This window comes from Ipomoea triloba, chromosome 5 (assembly GCF_003576645.1).
Source record: "Ipomoea triloba cultivar NCNSP0323 chromosome 5, ASM357664v1".
Classification (NCBI taxonomy): domain Eukaryota; kingdom Viridiplantae; phylum Streptophyta; class Magnoliopsida; order Solanales; family Convolvulaceae; genus Ipomoea; species Ipomoea triloba.
Window position 1 is genome coordinate 13,861,326 of NC_044920.1, and position 23,918 is coordinate 13,885,243.

The 23,918-nt window shown below is 36.9% G+C and overlaps 2 protein-coding genes across 2 annotated transcripts; both read left to right on the forward strand.

The window, feature by feature from the left end:
- Positions 1–518: 518 nt before the first annotated feature.
- LOC116021293 lies at positions 519–11,117 on the forward strand. Its single transcript, XM_031261919.1, has 14 exons — positions 519–847; positions 5,318–5,373; positions 5,498–5,672; positions 5,976–6,077; positions 6,843–6,914; positions 7,115–7,231; positions 7,336–7,413; positions 8,281–8,343; positions 8,428–8,524; positions 9,020–9,098; positions 9,191–9,402; positions 9,874–10,019; positions 10,385–10,507; positions 10,615–11,117. The coding sequence occupies exons 1-14, from the start codon at positions 761–763 to the stop codon at positions 10,747–10,749; spliced, it is 1,542 nt and encodes a 513-aa protein (XP_031117779.1). The 5' UTR covers positions 519–760; the 3' UTR covers positions 10,750–11,117.
- A 6,159-nt stretch (positions 11,118–17,276) lies between these two features.
- On the forward strand, positions 17,277–22,590 carry LOC116020277 (isocitrate dehydrogenase [NADP]-like). Its single transcript, XM_031260761.1, has 7 exons — positions 17,277–17,522; positions 21,517–21,546; positions 21,639–21,748; positions 21,881–21,918; positions 22,103–22,222; positions 22,307–22,360; positions 22,448–22,590. Exons 1-7 carry the CDS (start codon positions 17,277–17,279, stop codon positions 22,564–22,566), a joined length of 717 nt encoding a protein of 238 aa, XP_031116621.1. The 3' UTR covers positions 22,567–22,590.
- Positions 22,591–23,918: the final 1,328 nt, after the last annotated feature.

Here is a 23,918-nt window from a genome sequence, read left to right on the forward strand (position 1 = left end):
TGAAACCAAAAAATCGATTGGTGACTTGCAATAACAGGTCACTAGGGATTCAACAACCTCAAACAAAACTCCAGCACCATTTTTGATAAAAAAGCAATCGGTGGTCGCCGATCGCCATTAGAGAAGGCGATTGGTGGGTCGCTTTCTTCAATGGCGACCGACCACCAATCTTTTTTTTTTTTAAATCGAAAATCGTGCCAGAGTTTCACTAGAGGGTTGCCGGAACCCTAGTAACCTGCTATCGTAGGTCACTAATCGATTTTTTGGATACATTGCACCAAAATAAAAATATTGATGAGTTTAATACTATTTAAAAAGTTTAGAGACTTAATTGATTTTTTAGGTTAAGTTTGAGGATCTATTTGACCCTTTTCCCAAAAGTATAACCCTTTTCCCAAATGATTTTTTAGTACTAAAAAATCAGTACTAAAATAGAATTATCATACAATTAAGGTACTAAAATAAAAAAATCAGTACTTAAAATTATTACGCGGTCTCTCACGTTTCTGCATCTTGTTTATTTTCTCTCTCTCCTCAGTCCTCATCCATGGCCATCTGTTAGAAGCGTCGTGCATATAGCTATACTGAAATCTAGGGCATTGTTGTGCTCTGCCTCGTTTTCTTCGAGACAGAGATTTACGTATAATCATATTGTCACGTATAAATGTTATATGTGTATATATATGTTCATAGATTCTATCCATATTTAGATATATAGATAAATATATATATATAGCCGTATTTGCGCATTGTTGGGAGAATGCCGGCGTTAAATTGGTTCGACAAGTTTCTCTTCTCTGCAAGCAGAGCGTGTTGTACTCCGCTCGCGATTTTTGTTCAGATCCAGGTAACTCTGTTTCCTTTGTGTTTACTGACTCGTTTGGATGGATAAGAGAGAGACAGAGAGGGGGCTTTTATAGTTTGGATCCGAGGACTTGTCGTGCGTTTGGTTCCGGGGGTAAAACAGAGAAGTGGATAAGATTAAAATTTCTGAAGTTTTACTATTGTTTCACTCGGTAACGAAAATTTATTCTGATAAAAGTTTTTTGTTTTAAGCATGTGAAATATCATGTGGAAATGCAGTGGATATGAATGATGTAATGGAAGTTTCTTTGTTTTCCTTGGGGGCTGGGCATAAGCTCGAGAGGTTAGAGGGCTGTGAGTTCAATATTTAGTGGGTTATTTATTTATTTCAATAGATATTTTAATCAAGTTAATCTAGTGTTAGTTAATGTGGTCTTGAAGAAAATATATTGGCTCCTTCCATTAAGGGGGATCTATGTAGTGGAGATGAAAAGGGTATGGAATGCAGAAAAGGAATAAAAAATTGGAATTGCAATTTGTTAGACCTGATTCTGCATACCAAGTGAATCTTTAGAAAACATGTTCAAATGGAAAAGGTGTTTTGGTTGGGTCTAGGAAGTGAAAATTTCTATTTTTCACCTGATATGTGAGGTGTTAGGTAATAGTCACAATACACAGGTAGTCCTTGAAATTTTCTAAAGAAGAGATTTAGCCTACGAGTTATATAGAGTATACAACATGATGAAGCTTCTTTGTTTTTGTTTTTGTTTCTTGTTACAATTGAGGGGGATTGAACCTAAGACCCCTTGTATGGAGTTTGACATGCCATTAAACTACAAAAGTCCTTGGTGGATGAAGAGCCTTTTTTGAATATTATAGGTAAGGACTTAAGGTAATTGAATCTTGGGTTCAACAGTGAAAAGATTGACGGATTTGGCTTTGGAATGGGAGACTGTTGCTTTTTAACTTTAGATGATGATGCAGGAGCATTATGATTTAGCACATTGGAATAATTCAAGATTATAAAAGTAATTTATATTGCCTTACTACAATGATTAGGGATAGCTTTGGTTAGATTTGATAATTAGTATCCTAATACTTTGTTTATTTATAATCCCTTTTTGTAACTTTAGTTTCTTAGATTTGTTAGTTTTATACTTGAATTAGGAAGATGATATGCCTTTAAGTACTCATGTAACCATTGGCAATATAGCAAATCCTTGTATACATAATTATTCTATACAAGCAAATTTCTTTCTTTCTCTATTCTTTGCTTGTTACTGGCTTACTGCAAGAATCAGGCTTAGCACCTTTACTAAATTTGTTGCCACTGAACGATCACACCTTTTATATTTTTGCTTGCATCAAGTTCCATCAGAGGTAGTGTAAGCATCAAGTACCATCAGAGGTAGGTTTTTCTTGGATTAGTTGTTGCTCAAAACTACAGTAGTGATTCCTAACAGAGTCATAGACATCCAAATTAATGGACTAAAGAGATTTGAGGAAATGCCAATGATGAACCCATCTTACAAGAACCATACAAAGGAGAATATCATAATGCAAGCTTTTTGTTCAGAAGATGTTTCTGATGCTCAAATAGATATCTTGCTGCGAACAACTTGTTCTGGAGAAGGTATAATATATCAAAACGTGTTTGTAATCTTAGTATCTTACAACCAATGCAAGGTGTTTTGAGAACATTATTTCACAATCTCATAAGTTTATTGAGATTTTGTATGAAGAAACATCCAAATCTTTTCAAAATTAGATGGGGACGAAATTGCAATAGCAGAAAGATGTCAAGTACCACTTGTGTGCAATATTTAGACATGGATGCTTACCACCTCTGATTTGGGTGACCATGGCAGTTTGGTCATAGTGCAACATACAATGGATGTGACAATGCTTATCATTTTGTCAAAGACAGGAAGATAATCACTTTGATGCCTATAAAAATGAACAAGCATCCTTGTCCTTGAATATGAAAATAATGATGCATTCTTGGCTACAACAAATGCAACCAAGCCCTTAAAATTGATGGCAACAGTGCGCACTTTGTGGATTGAATATTAAGTTATTGATGGTGTGAAAATTGGTTTGCTAGAATTAACAATACCAAATAAGATATTCATAATGGCGTAAAGATATAATAAAAATGCCAAAGGAATTTAATCATTTGATTATGTGAATGGTGATTGAATTGTTGCTGGTTAACAGGATGTTGATTGCACATATTCAAGTGAAGAGGTTCAATACTCAAATGTGTTGGTTAAACACTTAAACCTATTGCTGATCTTATTGACGGTCATAGAAATGTATGGATTTACCAAAACCTTTAGAATATAGCAAAACAATTGTGCCCATGTTTCATTTTAGAGGTGCGTCAAGTGATGTCAAGCAAAATGGTTTGGAGATGCTCAATCTAATAAGTGAATAGAAGCCAAAATATGATTTTGATGTTGATTTGCACATTCTTGAGAAATTAGATTTTATTGGGGTTAAGCAATATATGTAGCTAATGAGAATACCTTATCATAGTTTTATCTTTGTATTCTAATATCTCCTCTTGTGGTGTGGAAGATTTCAGTATACCGACAATGATGATCATTCCTTCATGGAGTCTGATATAGGGGATTGGACCATTACGTTTTTACTAGTTCATTGAGATTTTAGCAAGTTGGCAAAGATCAAGATTATTGAATTATATCTATACCTATTTTACTACAATGATTAGAGATAGTTTTGGTTATTTCCTACTCTATTTTGTACTTTCCTAGACTAGTTTGTTTTATAGTTTACTTGTAATTCCTTGTCCTTTCTTTAGTTTCTTAGATTAGTTAGTTTAATTTGTGAATTAGGCATATGCTATAAACCTTGTAACTATTGGCAATAGGGCAAATTCTCATGCACAAAGCTATCCTATACAAGTTGCTTTTCTTTCCCTATTCTTATTGAAGTATGTTTTTCACCTCACACAAAAAGTTTAAGCTAAATATTTTGATGATAGGTTGTGCTTGGGATTAAAACCTGACCTTTTGTTTACTTTGATACTATGTTGAAGTGTGTGTTCCTATCTCATCTAAAAGTTTAAGTTGTTTTTTTTTTTGAAAGTAAAAGTTTAAGTTGTTATTGAGGGTACATTTTATCCTTGAAATTCTTTACTTGTTTTTGGCAAGAAGCAAGCCATAGTACCTTTGCAAAACTCATCTCCCTGGAAGGATGCGCCTTGATGTTTCCAACCTGAAAAAGCCTCTTTTCTGCTCTTATCAAATTATTGTGAAACATTTTAACCAATAAAACAATCCACCATTATTCCGTGCTTCATTGACTTCTGCATCAATCCAGCTTCAGTATATTGACAGTAGTGGTACAAATTTAAGTTTATTGAAGTTTAAAGAACTATAATTTTACAGAATTACAAGTAGAGTGAGTAATAAAACAAATGTTGTCTGGTCTCATTTTTCATCTGTTTTCTTAGCTCAGTGCCAGTATTTGATCAGTGATGGGAATTTGCTGTGTTGAATTCAATTTAATGCAGAGAAAACTGTCTGTAATAGTCTGTAATGTATTGGCCTACAGACACAGTGGTCTTTACTCTGTAGCTAAACAGCATGATACACAAAACTTTTGTCTTGCAATAATAGACAAAGGTGCACTCTGTATGAAATAATTTAAAATGCTTAGATAATATACTGCTACAGTTTATATATATAGGGATAGGATCTTGTGAGAACCACTTCCTAGGTAAAAATTGTGAATTGATCTTAGCCGTTGATCTGGGGGAAGATCGATTGCTCTAAAGCAAGGGAAAAAAGGAGAAAAAATGTGGTGGCATTTTGGTAAATATTTCAAACTTTAAAGTGTATTGCACACAACTGCAAAGTGCATTCGATGATATGTAGAAGTGTCAAGAGGTTGTACTTCACAAATCATTGGGTGCACTTTGTAGTATTGTTCAATGCATTTTGTAGTGTTGGTCGGTGTACTTTAAAGTTTGAGATATTTACCAAAATGCTACCGTTTTTCATCAATTAGTCATAAGAATATTGCCATTAATATTTATTAGCTCACAAGGGGAATTGCATTAAAGTTATGATTCTTCACACCAGAAATAATATTTTAATGGGAACTATTGTAAAACTCATTTAACTTAAAAATAGTGTCTACCAGATTTGTAAGAAGCACAGGTGCATATATCCATATGCATCAATGCATGTGTGTGTGTGTGTATGCACACATACATTTTTCTTTAATTCCATCATTTTATAATGTGTGGCCACAGTCAGGCATAGACTTGCATTTGCTAGTTGTTGGCTCCTCTAGTTCATTTTTTATGGTTCTAGTGTCTTGTCTCTTTAGAGTTGATGATCTTGCCTTTATACCGAAAGATCAAAGGTTAAATAAAGAAACAAAAAGAGTTGCTTGTTGCACTTTCTAGATTATGAAATCCTGTTTCTTTATCATCTTGTGATACTTGTTGCATTTTAACATGAGTACAATTTTTGTGCTGCAGGGATATGTAATTTGCTTAGTCCTTGCCCTTGGATGGGCTTGTGCTGCTTATGTAAGGTATGAAACTGATGGCACGATATTGTCTGCATTGCAACTTTGCATCATCTAGCTTCTTTTCTGACTATGATGATAGAGGCACATTAAGCTTGTGAATTTACACATCATTTCTTTCCCATCACAGGAATAGAGAGATTAAAAGGATGAAGCATAGGATGAAATGTGGCAACTGCTTTGCATTTCTCTGTGAGGATATTAATGAGCTTGAGCATTCTAATCAGGTCAACTTGCCAAGAGTGACTATTGTTATGCCTTTAAAAGGTTTTGGAGAACATAACCTACACAACTGGAGAAGTCAGGTAAATATGGAATTGTGCATTAGGTGGTAGTCTTTTGAGTTGTGAACTGAACAAAACTAGTAGGCCACTATTTATTTATGCTTTGCTATGCCCTTTGATAATTCAGAAAACAGGATTGTCCACTGGAGAAAATTTGGTTTCAATCATATTTCACCCCATAGTCTTTCTTGCACTTCTGGACTTGAGTATAATTCATTCCATAACATGAATTCCATGATTTCCCTGTGCTATTTTCTACCTTTAAATTAAGAATGAGCTGGTGGTCAGTTAGCACTCATTGCCCTCCTTTTGTAAATGACTCAGATCACATCTCTTTATGGTGGTCCATTGGAGTTTCTTTTTGTTGTAGAAAGTGAAAAAGACCCAGCTTATAGTGCTGTAAAGCAATTACTGGATGATTATCAGGTGTGTATTGAACTCTTTTGTCTTTGCCACTGAATGATATCAATCTGTTGCATTCATACTTTTTTTCTGCATGTCACATGGTACTACAAGTTTAGATTTCAGAAGGAAAATTATTAAGGTTCAAAATGACAAAATTACAGGGTTAATGTTAGATGCTAATTTTACTTTTCACATTCCCTATAGGCCTATATATGTATAAAGTGTTATACAAGACTATATTTTATCAAAACAATCAAGTTTTTATTCAAATGTTCACTCTTCGTTTTACCTTTGTTCCCCCCCTTAGTGTTCTCTCTCAATTTTTTTCTTTTCTTCTTTCTTATTTACTGCCCTTCTGAACTTTTTTTGCCAGTTCCATTGTTTTTAACATTAAATGAACTCCTTTCTAAAATGATCATTCTATTAATTAGGAATTTTTTTGGGGGGGCTATGCTCAAATAGAGGAACACAGAAGAACAGGAGGAACTACTTTATTTCATGTGTTGAGAAGCTTACAATGTTGGGTTCAATTGAGTTTTGTTTTATGTTATCTGATATTTGGTCATTTGGTCTTCAATGGAATAATAAGCCATGTAGAGGAAACAACTATATAGTTATAACTCACAGGTAAAGTTTCTTTATAAGGCACCAACTTACTGTGATTATGTCTGCCATCATCCTTATCATTGGCAGTACGTCACATCCATGTGTTGATGCTCAAGTTGCATTTGAGATCTTAATTAATTCATGTAAAGTAATTTTGACTTTTGCTTACACTGTATGCAGGATGAAGTTGATGCGAAGATTGTTGTTGCGGGTCTGTCAACAACTTGTAGCCAGAAGATTCACAATCAGTTGGTATTTAACTAGTATTTATACTTACACCCACTTCTGTTGTTTCTCCATCTATCTTGATAGAGGCCGCCAAGCATAACAACCCAACCCAAACAGTTGTGTACCTTTTTTTTTTTATTTCCCCACCATCTTGATGATGGAGGCTAGAAGAAAAAGAATGGAAAATGATGACTATTTACAACTTGGTGATGGGCATTTGGCAGGTGGGAGTGCAGACAATGCATAAAGACACCAAGTATGTATTGTTCCTTGATGATGATGTAAGGTTGCATCCTGGTTCTATTGGAGCACTCACTGCTGAGATGGAAAAGAATCCTGAGGTGAGATTATTTGAACTGAAAACCTTGGTTCTATTGCTTCATTAATTTTGTTTGCCGCAATTTGTTTTTCGTAGGATTTAGTATTCTTTCACAATACTGTGCAGATCTTCATTCAGACGGGATACCCTCTTGATTTGCCTTCTGGAAGTCTGGGAAGCTACTGCATTTATGAATATCACATGGTTGGTGTCAGTTTGTACTGCATTTATGAATATCACAAGGTTGCTTGAAATTGAGCTTGAGAGCCCAAGTGATATTTTGTTTGTCTTTTTACTTGTTCTCAAGGAATCCTAAAAATTTAGGTCTTCTAGTATACCCTATCATGTCTTCCCCAGTTTATTATATACCCCTCACTATTGTAATCTTCATACCCCATCTAAATTGGCTACATAGTTTAATATGCTATTTCTTAGCCTTGTTATTGGTTAGCTCTAAGCTGCTGCCCACTGGTGACCAGCAGTCCAGCACTAATTTTTCTAATTATGCATCTTGCTACGTGCTCATGAATTCTCAGCCACCATCACTCATGATCAGTCAACCACCATGCTCATTTTTCTAATTATCCACGAAGCATGTGTTCCACCTTGGCTAAAAGTTTAAGTTGATAGTGGAGTTTTGCATTTATTATTTTATTTTATCCTCAGAACCACCTTGTTACAGGTTCACAAATTCTAATTATTTATTTTGCTAGGGATTTATTGAAGTTTGGAGATTTTGAAATCTGTCTCAATTGCATTTAGATTTGATTGTGATTACTTTCTGAATGTAATAGTTTCCCTTCTATGTTTATGGGGACTTTATTATTATTATTTTTCTTTCTCCTTCCTTTTTGTCATTAGTAATAAAAAATATAAAGGAAGTTTGGCAAAACTTTTTTTCAATTAAACAAGATCTTGAACTCTCTCTAAGGTAGCACTTGTGGATCCTGTACCTTTGTTGTATTTCTTGGCTCATATAGGTCCTCTTATGTGTATTTAAGTACTTAGTTTATATAACTCAATTAGATTTATTTTCATTTAGTGAATTGTCTGACTGTTATCTATTTACAGCCATGTTCAATGGGATTTGCTACTGGTGGAAAAACATTCTTCTTGTGGGGGGGATGCATGATGGTAATCAATTACTATTGGTTTCAATTAACACAGCAAATTTTTTGCTTCTCAATATTGTAAATAATTGTTTTCTTGTCCATCCAGATGCATGCAGATGATTTTAGAGAAGACCGCCATGGTGTTGTTTCACAACTTCAAGATGGGGGCTACTCAGATGATATGACACTTGCAGCTATAGCTGGTATGATGTGCTGCCAGTTGCTCCCCCTTATTAAATACATATAATTGCAGCAAGGGTAGGGGGAATCTGGGAGAATATCCTGTTTTTCTCTAGTGAATGGACTTTGGTCCATTTAAATGCATGATATTATTGCAGATGTTACGGATTTGGATGACAATAGAGTAGGGAATCGTAAATTCGTAATGCACAAGATGAAGATGTTATACACATCCTGATTGAAGTTCTAATCATTTAACTGATTCTTTTGGCTCTCTTTAGGTGAAAATCTTATCACCTTTTTTATTTCTGAAGTTACCAGCTTCAAACTATTCACAGAAACCATTTATCTTGGTGCTGATTAAATTTAGCAGACCATTTACATTATTAGAAATAGCTATAAGTGAGGGTAACTTTTAAAGCTGGATGCATGATTACAAGTATTTCTTTTTCAGATTCTCTTTTGTCATGCTGTAGGTGTTTAAGTTGTGTTCATTTATCTGTGATATTTTCCTCTAGGGGCACATAAAAGGCTTATCACATCGCCCCCTGTCGCAGTATTTCCTCATCCTCTAGCAACTGATCTTACCTTTCCAAGGTTTGTATTGCTGAAAATTTATATATTTATAGACATTTTATTCTCTCCTCAATGGGCTTCCATATCTATATTTCTTCTTTTGGTATCTGTAGATACTGGAATTATTTAAGAAAGCAGACATTTGTTTTGGAGTCATACGCAACAAATGTTAACTGGATTATGAACCGTGCATTATTTACTTCCCACTGCTATCTGTCATGGGGATTTGTAGCTCCATTTGTCATGGCTGGATTTCATGTTGCTGCAGCAGTAAGACAATATTTGAAAGGCTATTCTCCTGAGGAAATTGTCATCTCAGGCAGGGGTGAGTGCAATTTTTCTTTTGTTGAAAGTTTAATGTACACTTGAAACCTGAATGATTAACTAATGAACAAGGTTACTTTGCAGGATTCATTGAGTATGACTTGATTTGAACTCCTTATAGCACTATCACTTTGTAGTCTGCCTTGATGAAATAATAATGCAGAGAAATTGCAAACATCTAAAATTTAAAAATTATGTATTTTTGGTTCTCAATTGGTATCCAATGAAACCCTGTGCTCTTGGTGCACCCCTTTCATCAACGAATATTATTCATGAATCTTGTAGTGCAATAAATATTTATTTCTCACAATGAATATTTTGATGAACATTTGGTTAAACATCTGAACAAGGGGGGATATTCATTTATTTTTAAATTAGATGGCCAAGACCAATGATGTGACTGAAAATTACTATTTTCCAATTGCTGCTGCTTTTAATTTTAATATGCACACTTATTTTTTTCTTTCCTCAGGGTTGTTACTTGCTGGCTGCCTTGCCATATGCACAATAATTGAACTCCTTTCCATGTGGAACTTAACAAGAATAGAGGTTCAATTGTGCAATCTACTGTCTCCTGAGGCTACTCCACTATCATTGGCTTCTTATAACTGGTTTCTGGTAAGTTAGTTTGAAGTTTTCCTATAAAACATAAATCACAGCCCCTCCCTGCCCTCTCCATCTCCTGGGATGTCATTATAATCCGAAAAATCTGCCAGATTTATCAACTTATGTACACATATATTCATATAAGTACAACTGCACTCAAACACCCATGTGAACGAAAAATCTACCAGTTTGAAGTTTCAAAAAGCAGGGATATGTTTGTTTGTATATATGGTTGCGGGTGAATATGTAATGTTGACATCATAATGTATCTCGTAGACATCTGATAAAGCTTTCATTGTTGCTGAGTTGCTTTCACTGAAATGACTAACTCGCTGTGTATCCCCTAATGTTTGACGAAACAATGCCTAACTGAACAGGTATTTATTGCGCTGGTGGTAGACAATTTCTTATACCCTGTCTCTGCATTCCGTTCACATTGTTCTCAGTCCATCAATTGGTCTGGGATTCGGTATCATTTAAAGGATGGAAAGATAAGAAAGGTATGTTTTTTTTTTTCCTGAGATTTTGCTTGTCACTTGTATCCACCTTTACTAGCATTCCATCTGCTCTCTGCAAAATTGCCTTATTTTTACAAATTTTTGTGTAGATTGAAAGACGCAAGGATATTGTTCCCAAGTTTTCAGATTTGGGGGGCAAGAAGTTGCGATGGAAAGGAGAGAAGGGTTCATTTTTTCGCTTCCTCCAGAAGCGCGGCCCTTTAGCACCCGCCAAAGAAATATGATGTTTAGAAAGAGGCTTAAACAACTGTAAGTTATGTGATTCTTTTGGTCCTTGATTCTGTCACTCGTGGCGTGGTGAGCAAGGAAGTGCAGGAGCAAGTTATTATTATTATTATTATTATTCTTAATTTATTATTATTATTACTATTATTATTGTGGAACTATTTTTGAGCTTTAGGGTTCAGCAGCAATAGGATTAGAGATGGTTGGTTATAGTGTGGCGATTAGATTCATCGATTGATTGAATTCCAAACCTCACGTTGTTGGGCTGATTATTTAGATGTAATTTAGTCTGTGTTCAAAATTCAAAACATCGATGTAATTTTAGTAGACTTTTGAATTCTATTTAAAAAAAATGATTGATTGAAAATGGTACTTATTTGAACTACGGCTAGAACTACTTAATGTCTTAATCACAACACACAAAGCAATCAGAATGATAAATCTGCAAGAAATGAACATGAACACAATTGATTTGGTAACCCAATTCGAAGTAACCACCTACATCTGGGCATTCCAAGGAAAAGGCTACCCAATTCCTCATTCAATAATTGCAACACAATTATTCTAAGGAAAAATCAAAACTAAAACTTAGCTCGATTAAAAACAAAACTTCTGTGAAGAATTCGCCAATTGATCTCCCGACCAATTAGTGTTGAAGCTCCCACTCAACAGCAGCGTAACCCAACTTCTGTCAAGAATCCATGCAACTTTATAGCCCAAACCAAATTTAGTGATTAGGATATTGACTTGATTCTTCAACGACAACTTCAAATCTTCAATTAAGGTACGATAAACGAATAGTCAACCGAAAGGTGACGCTATTCGAAAGGTTGTGGAATCTCTGAGAGGTAACACCTCAAAAGGTAACCTAAAAAGTAACCTGAGTACTATACAGAATAGACTTAGCACCAATAGACCGAATGGTCAACATGCAAATGGTCAACCTAAGAGGAATAACTACTCGAGAGGAAAGCCTAAGAACAACTCGAGACCTAACCATTCGAGAAGGAGACTGAATCGTCATCCGAATGGTCAAATCAACAGGTTCAATAAGCCTCAGAGGTTATCTAGAAGACCAATGAGAGGCACCGAAAGGTTATTCCCTTCTGATGAGGACTGACTTATGGTCCATGAACGAATGTCAAAAGCGCAATTTGAACGGTATCATAGACACAAACAAATATTTTATTTTAGGGTGCATAACAATATGTATAAACCCTGATTTCAAAAACATTATGCACCTAAAAAGCCCTAGAATTACCAAAATATCCCTTATACTTTTAATGTCTTTAATGGCTATAAAGGACCGAGACTTAGTTTAATGGGCTCAAGATATAAGTGGATGCCTAAACTGACTAATAGTGAAGGACCCAAGAAGGTATGTGTAGCTAAATCAAGCTGATCTTTGATTTCAGGGTAACATGGTTGTTTGATACGTGGACAGTGGATGCTCAAGGCATATGACTGGCGAAAGGTCAAATCTGAGCAGTTCCCGAACAGTCAGTGGCCCAAAGGTTATATTTGGTGGGGAGACTAGTGGACAAACCAAAGGGATTAGTGATGTCTCAAGAAATGGACTAACTATTAAGGACATATCATTTGTCGAAGGGTTGAAGTTCAACCTTCTAAGCACTAGTTAGTTCTGCGATAAAGGTTACAAGGTAGAATTCTCCAAGGACAAGTGTTGTATAATAAGTTAGGAGAATGGTGAAGTTGTTCTTTTCCACAAGGAGGAGAAAGAACATGTATGCTGTTAATTGGGATTCGACAAAACCAAATGTATGCCTAGTAGCGAAAGGTAATTCAAACCTTAGTTGGGAATGATACAACAAGCTCAACCATCTCAACTTTAAGGCAATCAATAAGCTAGCCAAAGGAGAATTGGTAGAGGGACTACCAAATGTGACTTATAATAAATATAAGGTTTGTGAAGCCTGTCAAAAGGGGAAACAAATCAAATCTTCATTTAAGTCCAAATCCAGTGATACAGATTCTAGACCTTTGATTCTTCTTCATATGGATTTATTTGGGCCAGTAGACCCAGTAAGCATAAGTGGTAGAAAATATACGCTAGTGGTAGTAGATGACTACACTAGGTATACTTGGACAATCTTCTTAAAGAAGAAAAATGAAACCGAGAGGTTACTGCCCGAGTTATTGAAGCAACTTCAGAACGAGAAGCGATCCAACATAGTGAAGATCAGGTCAGACCAAGGGACAAAATTTGTTAACCAAGTAATTAAAGACTTCTGTGGATAATTCGATATTCTTCATCAACTCTCAGCTGCTAGGACAGCACAGTAGAATGTTGTTGCTAAAAGGAGGAACCGTACTCTCAAAGAAGCCGCAAGGTCAATGATTGCTCTTTCCGGCTCACCTAAAATGTTTTGGGCAGAAGCTGTTAACATAGCGTGTTACACCCATAATTGTTCCATCACTAAGAAAGTTCATGGAAAAACTCCCTACGAACTTTGGAAGGTTAAGAAACCAGTTGTGAGCTACTTTCACACCTTTGGTAGCAAGTGTTTTATTCACAACAACAGAAAGACGAATCTAAAATCATTTGATGAAAGGGTTGACGAAGGATTATTCATGGGTTATGCAGCAGTCAACAAAGCCTTCCGAGTACTCAATAAGAGAACCATGGTGGTAGAAGAATCCATCCATGTAGTATTTGACGAAGGAAGCATTAACCGAGACGTTGCTAAGCTATCCGAAAGGTTCGAACAGTTAAGGATGCCTAAATAGAAGATTAGTCAGGTCTGACCAGTGTGCTCGAAAGGTTAGAGCAAATGGTAAACGATGACAGGGTTCAAGACGTTGATTCCGAGTCATCAGAAAAATTTACTATTCAGTTGCCTAGACAACTACTTCAACTCGAAGAGTCAAAAGTAGAAGCTATTCCAAATACTCATAATGTTGATGAGGAAGCTCCTCCAACACATTCTCAACCAGATCTTAGGTGGTTGAGGGAGCATGCACTAGAGCAAGTTATTGGATATATAAGGCAAGGTATAAGGACAAAATCATCCATTCGTGAGTGTATGATGGCTTTCTTTCTTTCACAAATTGAGCCCAAGATTGTAGAAAAATCCCTTAGTGATATAGATTAGGTTTGTTAGAGATATAAGGGTTAGTTGAGAGATCTACTCTTAGCCCTAGGTTTTAGTGTTAGGAACCTGTGGCCAGGGTTAGTTCTACACTAGTATAAATAGCTCTACTCTCCTGTACATATACACACAGACATGGTTGCAGTAGGCGCTAGGCGCTAGTCGGGTGGTAGACTAGCGACTAGCGCCTAAGTGGTCTAGGCGGCGCCTAAGTGGTCTAGGCGGCGCCTAGGCGGTTCTAGGCGTCAACCTATAAAAACAAAAAATTAATTCATGTGTGTGTGTGTATGTCATATATTATATTATATATATTATATATATATATCCCTTACTTCTCTTACTTATATAAATAAATAAATTTAAATATATATAAATGTAATAATAAAATTAACAAAGCCGACTCGCTCGAGTTAACTCGGCTAACTTTGCCGAGTTGGACGAGTTAACTCGCCCAAATTCGGCCTAGTCGGCCGCCAACTCGGCCCAGTCGGTCGAGTTAGGCGCTAGGCGGCCTCCTAGGCGGTCGGCCACCTAGGCGGACGCCTAGGGAGCAATTCGCAGCGGTCCAGGAGCGCCTAGCGCTTAGGCGGGTGCCCAGGCGGCCAAGGCGGGGATTTTTGCAACAGTGCACACAGAACATATATACGTATACTTAGTTGAGTTTTTGATAAGACTCCGAGATACCCTTATTTCAGGCACATTTTAGGGTGTTTTATCGCGTCTATAGCATCCTTACTTGATAAATTATGTGCGTAAATGCTTGAAAATCACTAACTGATGCACAAAAGCTATTTTTAGCTTAAAAGAAGTAAAACAGGAGCCCCGGGAGCAAATAGGACTAAAAGATGAGCTTAAAAGAGCAAACCATGCAAGAGCGGAGCCTCGGAGGACCAAATTGGAAGGCCACACGCGTGTGAGAGGCGTGAAAACTTTCCAGAAGCTTCACACGCTCAGCTAGGGTTGTCATTTCGGAGACTATTTAAACCCCTTTGATGAATTTCCAGAGGGAGGAGCCCAGAAAATTAGTTTTCCTTTGGAGAACTTTCTCCATTTTTCTTAGTTTTTAGATTAGATTAATCTCCATTGTAGAAGACAAAAAGTTTGGATTGAAGATCTTCTTCTCTCTAGGTGATCTATATTTCATTTCTATAATTTTAGCTATCTTGTTCTTGGATTAAATTAGCTTTTGCTTGCATTTCATATTATGAGTAGCTAATTTAGTCTATGGATTTGGATTGTGTGATTGAATATTGCTTTTGTGATGATCTTATTTCTATATTTTGGATCTATGAGTTTGTGTTGATGGATTATCTATTCTTGTCTTTTGATTGTTGTTTTGATGAGATCTTGTTTGGATTTGGCCAATCTAGATGAGAGATTGAGCTCTTGACTCTTTCATGTCTTTGATTAGAGTTAGGATTTGAAGCTTGACACAATCAAAGTTCCTATGGACTTCTTAAGAATAGTAGGATAGTGTAATTCCTCTTAGAACTTTGGATGCTTGAAGACACTCCTAAGTCAAAGAAGCCTTAGTACACAAAGGTGGAAAAGGACTAAGACAACACACTCTTGAATAGACAATATCCTAGCAATCCTAATCCATGACCTTAGACACTCCACTATGCAATATTCATGAACACTATCCAATCCCTACCCCTTTTACATATTCACAAAATCATTTTTACTTTACTACTCTCTTGCACTCAAACCAACCAATGAACTACTCTCACTCACAAATCACCCTTCACCACACTCGAATCCTATGCATGATCCAATCAAGTAAACTCTCGAACGTTTGACACACCTCCACGTCCCTCCTTCGAGACCGACACTCGGGGAGTTACAGACTTTCCGTTTTAACATAAATATCTTTTGACGAATCAACCCACACAATACCGCTTCTTCAGTTTTCTAGATATGTATTCTATTATTTAACATGGTATCAGAGCCCAGTGGGCATTGATCTGCGCAAGGAGGCGACGCCACCGGAGGAAGTAGAGCAGCCAACAGAGTCACCACGCGCTGCCACGCGCCGTTGCTGACCGGAGCTCCGGTGACCATACGCTGGCGCGTGAGGCCTTTTCCGATGATCTTGTGCGACAGAGATCACACCGGGAGTCTCGTCGTGAAGAAGAGGTTCGACCTAGGTGAAGAGCGAGAAGTTTTATTAGGGTATTCTCCAGGTTTGTGTCGTTTGTGCCGTGAACAACCATGCTGCCAACACTGGACAGCAGCAGCAGATGGTGGTGTACAACAGTAGTAGATGATGGTGGTGGTTGTGGCCGGCGGTTTGGAATTGGTGGTGACTAGCAGTTTATGATGGAGATAGTGGAAGAGGTGGCGCAGACAACAATAGGTTTGTGCTGGAAAATGACCAACCTTGGAGAAGGATAAAGTTTATAAATAATTAGGCAGTAGGTTTTTGTTTTGAGTTGTTTGGTTTATCTCATCAATAAGTCTTGAAAGTTTATGTTTGGTTTATCGCATTTTTCTGGCTTGTTTAAGTTAATTGAATATGTGGTTAGTATCATATTTGGAGCAGTGCCAAGGTGTGAGAGTTGGAGGCAGTCCTTGTACAGGGGTGTTGTAGTCATGGGCAGCACAGGTGCCATGGGTGGTGTGGACCTGGCAGGTGTCACGGCTATTGTGGAAGGCGGGCGGCTAAAGAATGGTTCAGGAGGAACCAGTTTCTGCACACGTAACAAGAAAATCGAAAAACACTGGTGTTAGGCAGCGGTGATAAGGGTTTGTGGAGTGAGAGGCCGGTGCGCTGCGGTGATAAGGGTGTGGGGTGTGAGAGGCAAGTGCGCTGCGGTTGTGGTGTTTGGCCTGGTTTGTAGCTTTGTGGAAGCTTTGTTGGTGCGACAAGGTGCATTGTGGACTGACTTGGCACAACATGGTTCGAAGGTTCAAGTGGTTCAAGACTTATGGTTCTAGATGTGGAGTCCTATGGTTCATGTGACACATATGTAACAAGTTGGGCATGATTGAAATCTATGCTCCAACTTGAGAGAGGGGGGGGGGGGTTAGAGATATAGGGGTTGTTTAACAAGGTTCAAGTTAAGCAAGAAGAGCTCTATCAATTCGAAAGGAATGAAGTATGGGAGCTAGTTCCTAGAACTTCACACCAAAATGTTATTGGGATGAAATGGGTCTTTAGGAACAACATGGATGAACGAAGAGTCATTGTTAAGAACAAGGCTCGACTTGTGGCGAAAGGTTATTGTCAAGAAGAATGGATAGATTTTGATGAAACCTTCACACCCGTAGCAAGATTGGAGGCAATTCATATTTTCCTAGCTTATGCTACCTACAAGGAATTCAAGGTCTTCCAAATGGATGTCAAGAGTGCTTTTCTTAATGGTTAATTGGAAGAAGAAGTGTACGTCGAGCAACCTCCATGTTTCATAACAAAAATGGGTATGGATAAAGTTTACAAGTTGGAAAAGGCCATGTATGGATTGAAACAAGTGCTAAGAGTTTGGTATAACACCCTCTCGTGTTTTCTAATCAACTGTGGATTCACGAAAGGTCAAGTTGACAAAACCCTATTCTGGATCAATGATGGAGATCATATTCTATTGGTGCAAATATACGTTGATGATATTATCTTTGGAAACACTAATCCATCCCTAAGTGAAAAATTCTCCAAGCTCATGCAGGTAAAATTTGAGATGAGCATGATGGGAGAGTTAAACTACTTCTTGGGATTGCAAGTCAAGCAAAGCGTAGAATGCATCTTCATCAACCAAACCAAGTATACAAAGGATCTAATAAAAAAAGTTTGGAATTGATGGAAAGTCGTCAGCCAAAATCCCAATGAACACTTCGTTGCGTATGGATGTGGATAACAAAGGCAAAGAAGTAGACCAAGCAAAATATAAAGGTATAATTTGCTTTCTTTTATACTTAACTGCTAGTAGGCCTGATATTTCTTTTGCAGTAGGAGTGTGTGCAAAATTTCAAGCTAACCCCAAGGAGAGTCACCTCGTAGCAGCAACAAAGATCCTAAGATATCTCAAAGCTACGCAAAGTATTGGGCATTGGTATTCGAGAGGTGGATCATTCGAATTAGTTGGCTATTTGGACGTTGACTTTGCTAGTTGCTGATAAGTGCCAAAATGCGCTTATTTTATGGGGTGTTTATGTTAGCTTAGTTGCATAATTTGAGTCCTTTTGCTATGAATTGTGTGCTTAATTGATACATTTTCATATAAATCATAATTTAAGGACCAATATTGTACGTTGTAGGAATTTGAGTGATTTGGAGGTAATTTAGAGCAAAAACAAGGGAAAAACAGTCAAAATGCTGAAGTAGCAGGAGGCGCATACACTAGGAGTACGTGCGTACGCCAACGTACACCGGTAATAAAATCCAGCAGCCTATAAATAGAAGCCTTGGCGGGATTTTAAGATGAATTAGATATTAGATTTTTCATTCCTTCATTTTCATATTTCCAAAGAGCTTTCTCTCTCTAGATTTGGTTTTAGATTAGATCCAACTAGCTACAATTTGATCTTCAATTGCTAATAGAGAGGAGTGATCTAGAAGATAGATAATTGACAACTCTCTTGATTGTGGAAGCTTCTCTTCATTTTGTGTAATTGATCTTGCATTCTGGACTGAAATTTGGTAATTCTCTTATTTCATCTTTTAATTTCATATATTGATCTTCCCATTCCATCTCCTATTGCTAGATTTGATGTTCTACAATTGTACTTCAATTACATGATGCTTTGTGGCTAGAAATCCTTGGAGTAGAGTTGATGATCTAGAGATTATGCATGTTTGATCTATAAATGTTGTAGAGATTTGATATTGCAATTATGTCTTGAATGCTTTTGATGTGATTATGTTGTGTATTGATCATTCCTTCATTGGAGGACGAAATGAGTAAGGAGTTTAGGAGAGTAGAATTGGGAAGAGATTGCAATTCTATGTAGTCCTAAGCATTTTCATTCCCCGTCCTTCGATCCGAGAGGGCAAGGCCTGGGAGGAGCCGTAGGCAAAGTGTTTGTGAAAATACCTTAGTCACACTAGCGTGTGATCTAAGAGTCTAGGTACTGGATGGCCTAGTCTATGCATAACGGTTCCCAAAAGTGAACCGTGATTGCATAACATCTAATCCACCGTAGCCTAATGCATGCATAAGATCTAAAGATTCAATCCTACTCCCCATTTATTTGCATTGTTGTTATTTTGTATTTTCATGCTTTGTACCTTCTCCTTCCTCGCTCTCAAATGCTCCTGTCCTTTACCCCCTAGTAACTCTTGCTAACACACACCAAGATGTCATACACTCTACTTAACTCCAAGTTGTCATCCTTGTGAGATAGACACTCGGGGATTCTATCCTCGTTTACACTTTCCATCCATTCCATTTCCATTCCACCACCATAAACACTCACCACTACCATCACCACTATACTACACGTGAAAAATCGACTTTCAAAATGGCGCAGTTGCCGGGGCTGGCAAACGGTGATTTAGTTGAGTGTTTCTAGGAGTGTATTGACTAAGAGTTCTAGGTTGTTCATTCGCTTTTGTTGTGTTTTTTTTCGTTTTGCACATATTGAATGCTTATTGATTGTTTTGCAAATACTTGTCATCTTGTTGATTGTTTCGTACATACTTATTGTTGATTCGTTGATCCATTTTGATTCTTTGCACATATTGTGACTCAAAAACAACTACTTCTAGTTGCATATCTTGTAAACTCATAAGCAACTACTTTTAGTTGCCACTACTACAGAAGTCACATACAACATCAGATATTTAACGTCGGCTAAATAAATACCCGAAGTTAAAGGTTCATTAATTAATTAAAAATAAATAAAAACCCTTTAACGTCGGTTATTTACTAATAACCGACGTTAAAGGGTGTACATTATACTACGGCGCGATACGACGTCGGCTAGAAGATTAGCCGACGTTGTATCGCACATAATAGCATTCGGCCTATGATACGACGTCGGCTAGAAGATTTAGCCGACGTCGTATCGCGCCGTATTAATTTATTTGAACCTACAACGTCGGTTACTTATAAGTAACCGACGTTGTAGGGTTATGAATTAAGTCGGAAAAATTAAACTTATTAACATCACACCGCGTCGTCCTCACCTACAAAATTTCATTCCCACCAAAACTTGGTTTTTGGGCGCCCAAATCTAGTATGATTCTGAAAGCAATTTGAAACCCTTAACTCTCAAGTCTAGTCTGCTACTTCTCACTTCCTCCATTGACGACGCTGACAAATCCGAAGGACGACGAACCTGCTGCCGACGAGGGCTCTACCTCCCCTGCGATAGCCGACGAGGAAGGCTCTGCCTCCCTTGCGATAGCCGCCGACCATTTCGCCCACCGCCGGTAAGTGTTTCTTATTATCTTATTTTCTATTTTTTTGGCTGTGTCTATCTGCTGACGATCCGACGGGCGACGAAGTTGCTGCTGCGGGTTTAGCCTTCTGTCATTGACATCTAGTTGGATTTCTTCTAAGCTAATGGATCTGGGCTTGAGATAACCTGACCCGTATCTTGGTGGGGCAACAGTCCTGGCTCCGTGAATCTCACGAGCATTTGATGTTCGCAGCCATGGCGGACTCGCATTTTCTCCTTGCCCGATCGTAACTTGATGGTCTGAGCCTCCATTCTGTGAACCAATTGTGCGGTTTAGTTACAGAGTATGATTTATTTATTTATTTATTACAGTTGCAGTTTCTCAAGCTCTATATATATTTGGATTGGTTTGGTAATTTCTATGTTGAGGGATTATGTGAACTCTTGAAAGAGGTAATGAGTTTCTAAGGATGGTTGCTCCCTCTCTCTGTTGTTCAATTAAGCCAATTATTTCTCCAATTTTCCGAAATGATATACTCAACAACCCTTGTTGGTTGTTTTCAAAAAAAAAAAAAACATTTGTTGGTTAAAGATGATCATGAAGGATGGATGGATAGATGATACTATTGATTCAACCTTCTGATCTTCAGTGTGTTGCAGACATGAAGTGTAATATGTAAAATAGGAGGGATGGAATTCATATTGAAACTCTATATTGAAATTCTGGCATGATTAGTGAACCTGCCCTTAAACCCTATATATAAGGATGTGATGATTAGTGAACTTGCCCTTAAACCCTATATATGAGGCTGTGATGATTATCTTTGTTGTGAGTGAAAGATATGTAGGAAGAATATCATTGTTCCTGCTTTGCATTATTTGTGTGTGTACTTCTAACCATAATATCTGTGAACTGGTGGGACATTATGTCAGAGATAATAGTTGGAAAAGTAAACAACTAAATATCTTTTCAGCATCGGTTTATATTTCATCGTTCTGATTTTTTAAAAAAATAATTTAACAAGTTTATTATCTTGAAATCTGATATCTTCTAAAAAAACAACTTTATTTCTTAAAGTATTGACTTGAGGTCTTAGATTTCATGACGATCTTTGTTGGAAGTATTAATTTTCAATAGTTGGTATGATTGTTTTTTTCTTTCATAAGTCTATATATATTTATAAAGCCATGAACCTTGAGTGGCTAAACAGTAATGCTTTGACTATTTTAAGTGCAACACAACTGTAAAGCAGTAAAGCATCCTCCTTTTCTGATTTGTTTTTTTTTTTTCTGAATATTTGTAACCAAGGGATGAAATGACCCGTGATTTGGCAATCAATCAAGGATAAGGTAACAAGTTTTCCTGCTTAATAAGCATATTGCATATTCTAATAATTATAAAGTTGCTTATCTATGTATGGATTTTCTTTTGCATGCTTTAGCTCATTCTGCCTTTTCTGGAGTTGGATATAAAGTACTTTGACCTTGGCCTCCCTCACCGTGATGCCACAGATGATAAGGTTACAGTTGAAAGTGCAGAGGCTACCTTGAAGTATGTCTGAACCTTTTCTGTCCTGTAATTTATTGGAGGTATGCTTAGTCTGATTGCAAATCATGATGTTGTATATGACATTAAATGACAGTATTTTCTTTCTGTTGATGTTTAATTATTTTGTAATTGTAGGTATAATGTAGCAATTAAGTGTGCAACAATAACTCCAGGTTTGTATATCTGCTTATCGTTGGAATATGCACTTCATTTTACTTAAAAAAATCCTTTGGTTTTACTTTTTGGTCTTTGGTATTTTTTTTGAAAATTTAATATGGTGATGAATTGATGATACAATGTGATTCTTGTTTGCAGATTGGTGATGAATTGATGATACAATGTGATTCTTGTTTGCAGATGAAGCTCGTGTGAAGGAGTTTGACCTGAAGCATATGTGGAAGAGTCCAAATGGGACAATTAGGAACATTTTGCATATGTGGAAGAGTCCAAATGGGACAATTAGGAACATTTTGAATGGTGATTGTGTATTCCTGTTTGACATTTGTTGCTTAAAAAGTTTTTCACTGTTAGTTAATGGTGGATTATGGGTTTTTCATACAGGCACTGTATTCAGAGAGCCAATTCTTTGCAAGAACATTCCCCACCTTGTCCCAAGTACTGTTTTTAAGATTCTTGAAAGTTAATCTTTTGTTCCTGCCAATGCTGTAAATGTGCAAGTTACATTCTTTTTTCATTCATCAGGTTGGAACAAACCAATATGCATTGGAAGACATGCATTTGGTGATCAGTACCGAGCAACTGATACAGTTATTCAAGGAGCTGGAAAACTCAAACTGGTTTTTGGTAAAAGCCTTTCTTAGACTTTTAAAAATTTATTGGTTCCATCTATCTGTAATGTTGTGAATCTGCTTTGCTTTCTTGTTCTTTTCCTACTGATTGTATGTCTTAAGATTATACTAAAACATTTTGGGGTTTTATTGGCAGTAAACAGACAGGAGCTTGTGATTCTGAAGCTGGAAGTGAGATGATAAGCAGGGTTTGAGATGTATGTTGTATTGTTTTTATTGCTTTTGGTACAAAGTTTGGGAGAAGATTATGGCTTGTATTAATTAATATAGATAATTTTCGATGAACTTGCATTATTAATTATTATCAATTGTGAGATTTATTGCTTTTATTAATTTTGATATTATAAATATAAATTGTACAGGTTTTGAATGTGATTGCGATAACTATATATATTTGAGCAGGTTTTGGGTGTAAATAGAAAAATAAAATGAATATTTTAAAAAAAAAATTACCCTACAACGTCGGCTAGTCTTGTTAGCCGGCGTTGTAGGGTAATTTTTTTGTTTTTCAATTACCTACAACGTCGGCTATTTGTAAAGAGCCGACGTTGTAGGGTATTTTAGTAGTTTTCAAATTACCTACAACGTCGGCTATTTGTAAAGAGTCAATGTTGTAGGGTAATTTTTTTGTTTTTAAATTACCTACAACGTCGGCTATTTGTAAAGAGCCGACGTTGTAGGGTATTTTAGTAGTTTTCAAATTACCTACAACGTCGGCTATTTGTAAAGAGCCGACGTTGTAGGGTATTTTAGTAGTTTTCAAATTACCTACAACGTCGGCTATTTGTAAAGAGCCAACGTTGTAGGGTATTTTAGTATTTTTCAAATTACCTACAACGTCAGCTATTTGTAAATAGCCGACGTTGTAGGGTATTTTAGTAGTTTTCAAATTACCTACAACGTCGGCTATTTGTAAATAGCCGACGTTGTAGGGTATTTTAGTAGTTTTCAAATTACCTACAACGTCGGCTATTTGTAAATAGCCGACGTTGTAGGGTATTTTATTTGTTTTTAAATTACCTACAACGTCGGCTATTTGTAAAGAGCCGACGTTGTATGTGTACCTTACAACGTCGGTTAACATTTAGCCGACGTTGTATGTGTACCTTACAACGTCGGCTAACATTTAGCCGATGTTGTATGTGTACCCTTACAACGTCGGCCAGATCAACGTCGGATTTTAGCCGACGTTAAATGGTCTATTTAGCTGACGTTAAAAGCCGTCTGTGTAGTAGTGTGCATATCTTGTGAACTAATAAGCAACTACTTTTAGTTGCGAAATCTTATTCTTCCTCTTGTGCTTTGAAGGTGAATTTTGAAAAATTTACTCTCCGTAATGTGATCTTTATGAGGAACCTATCCTT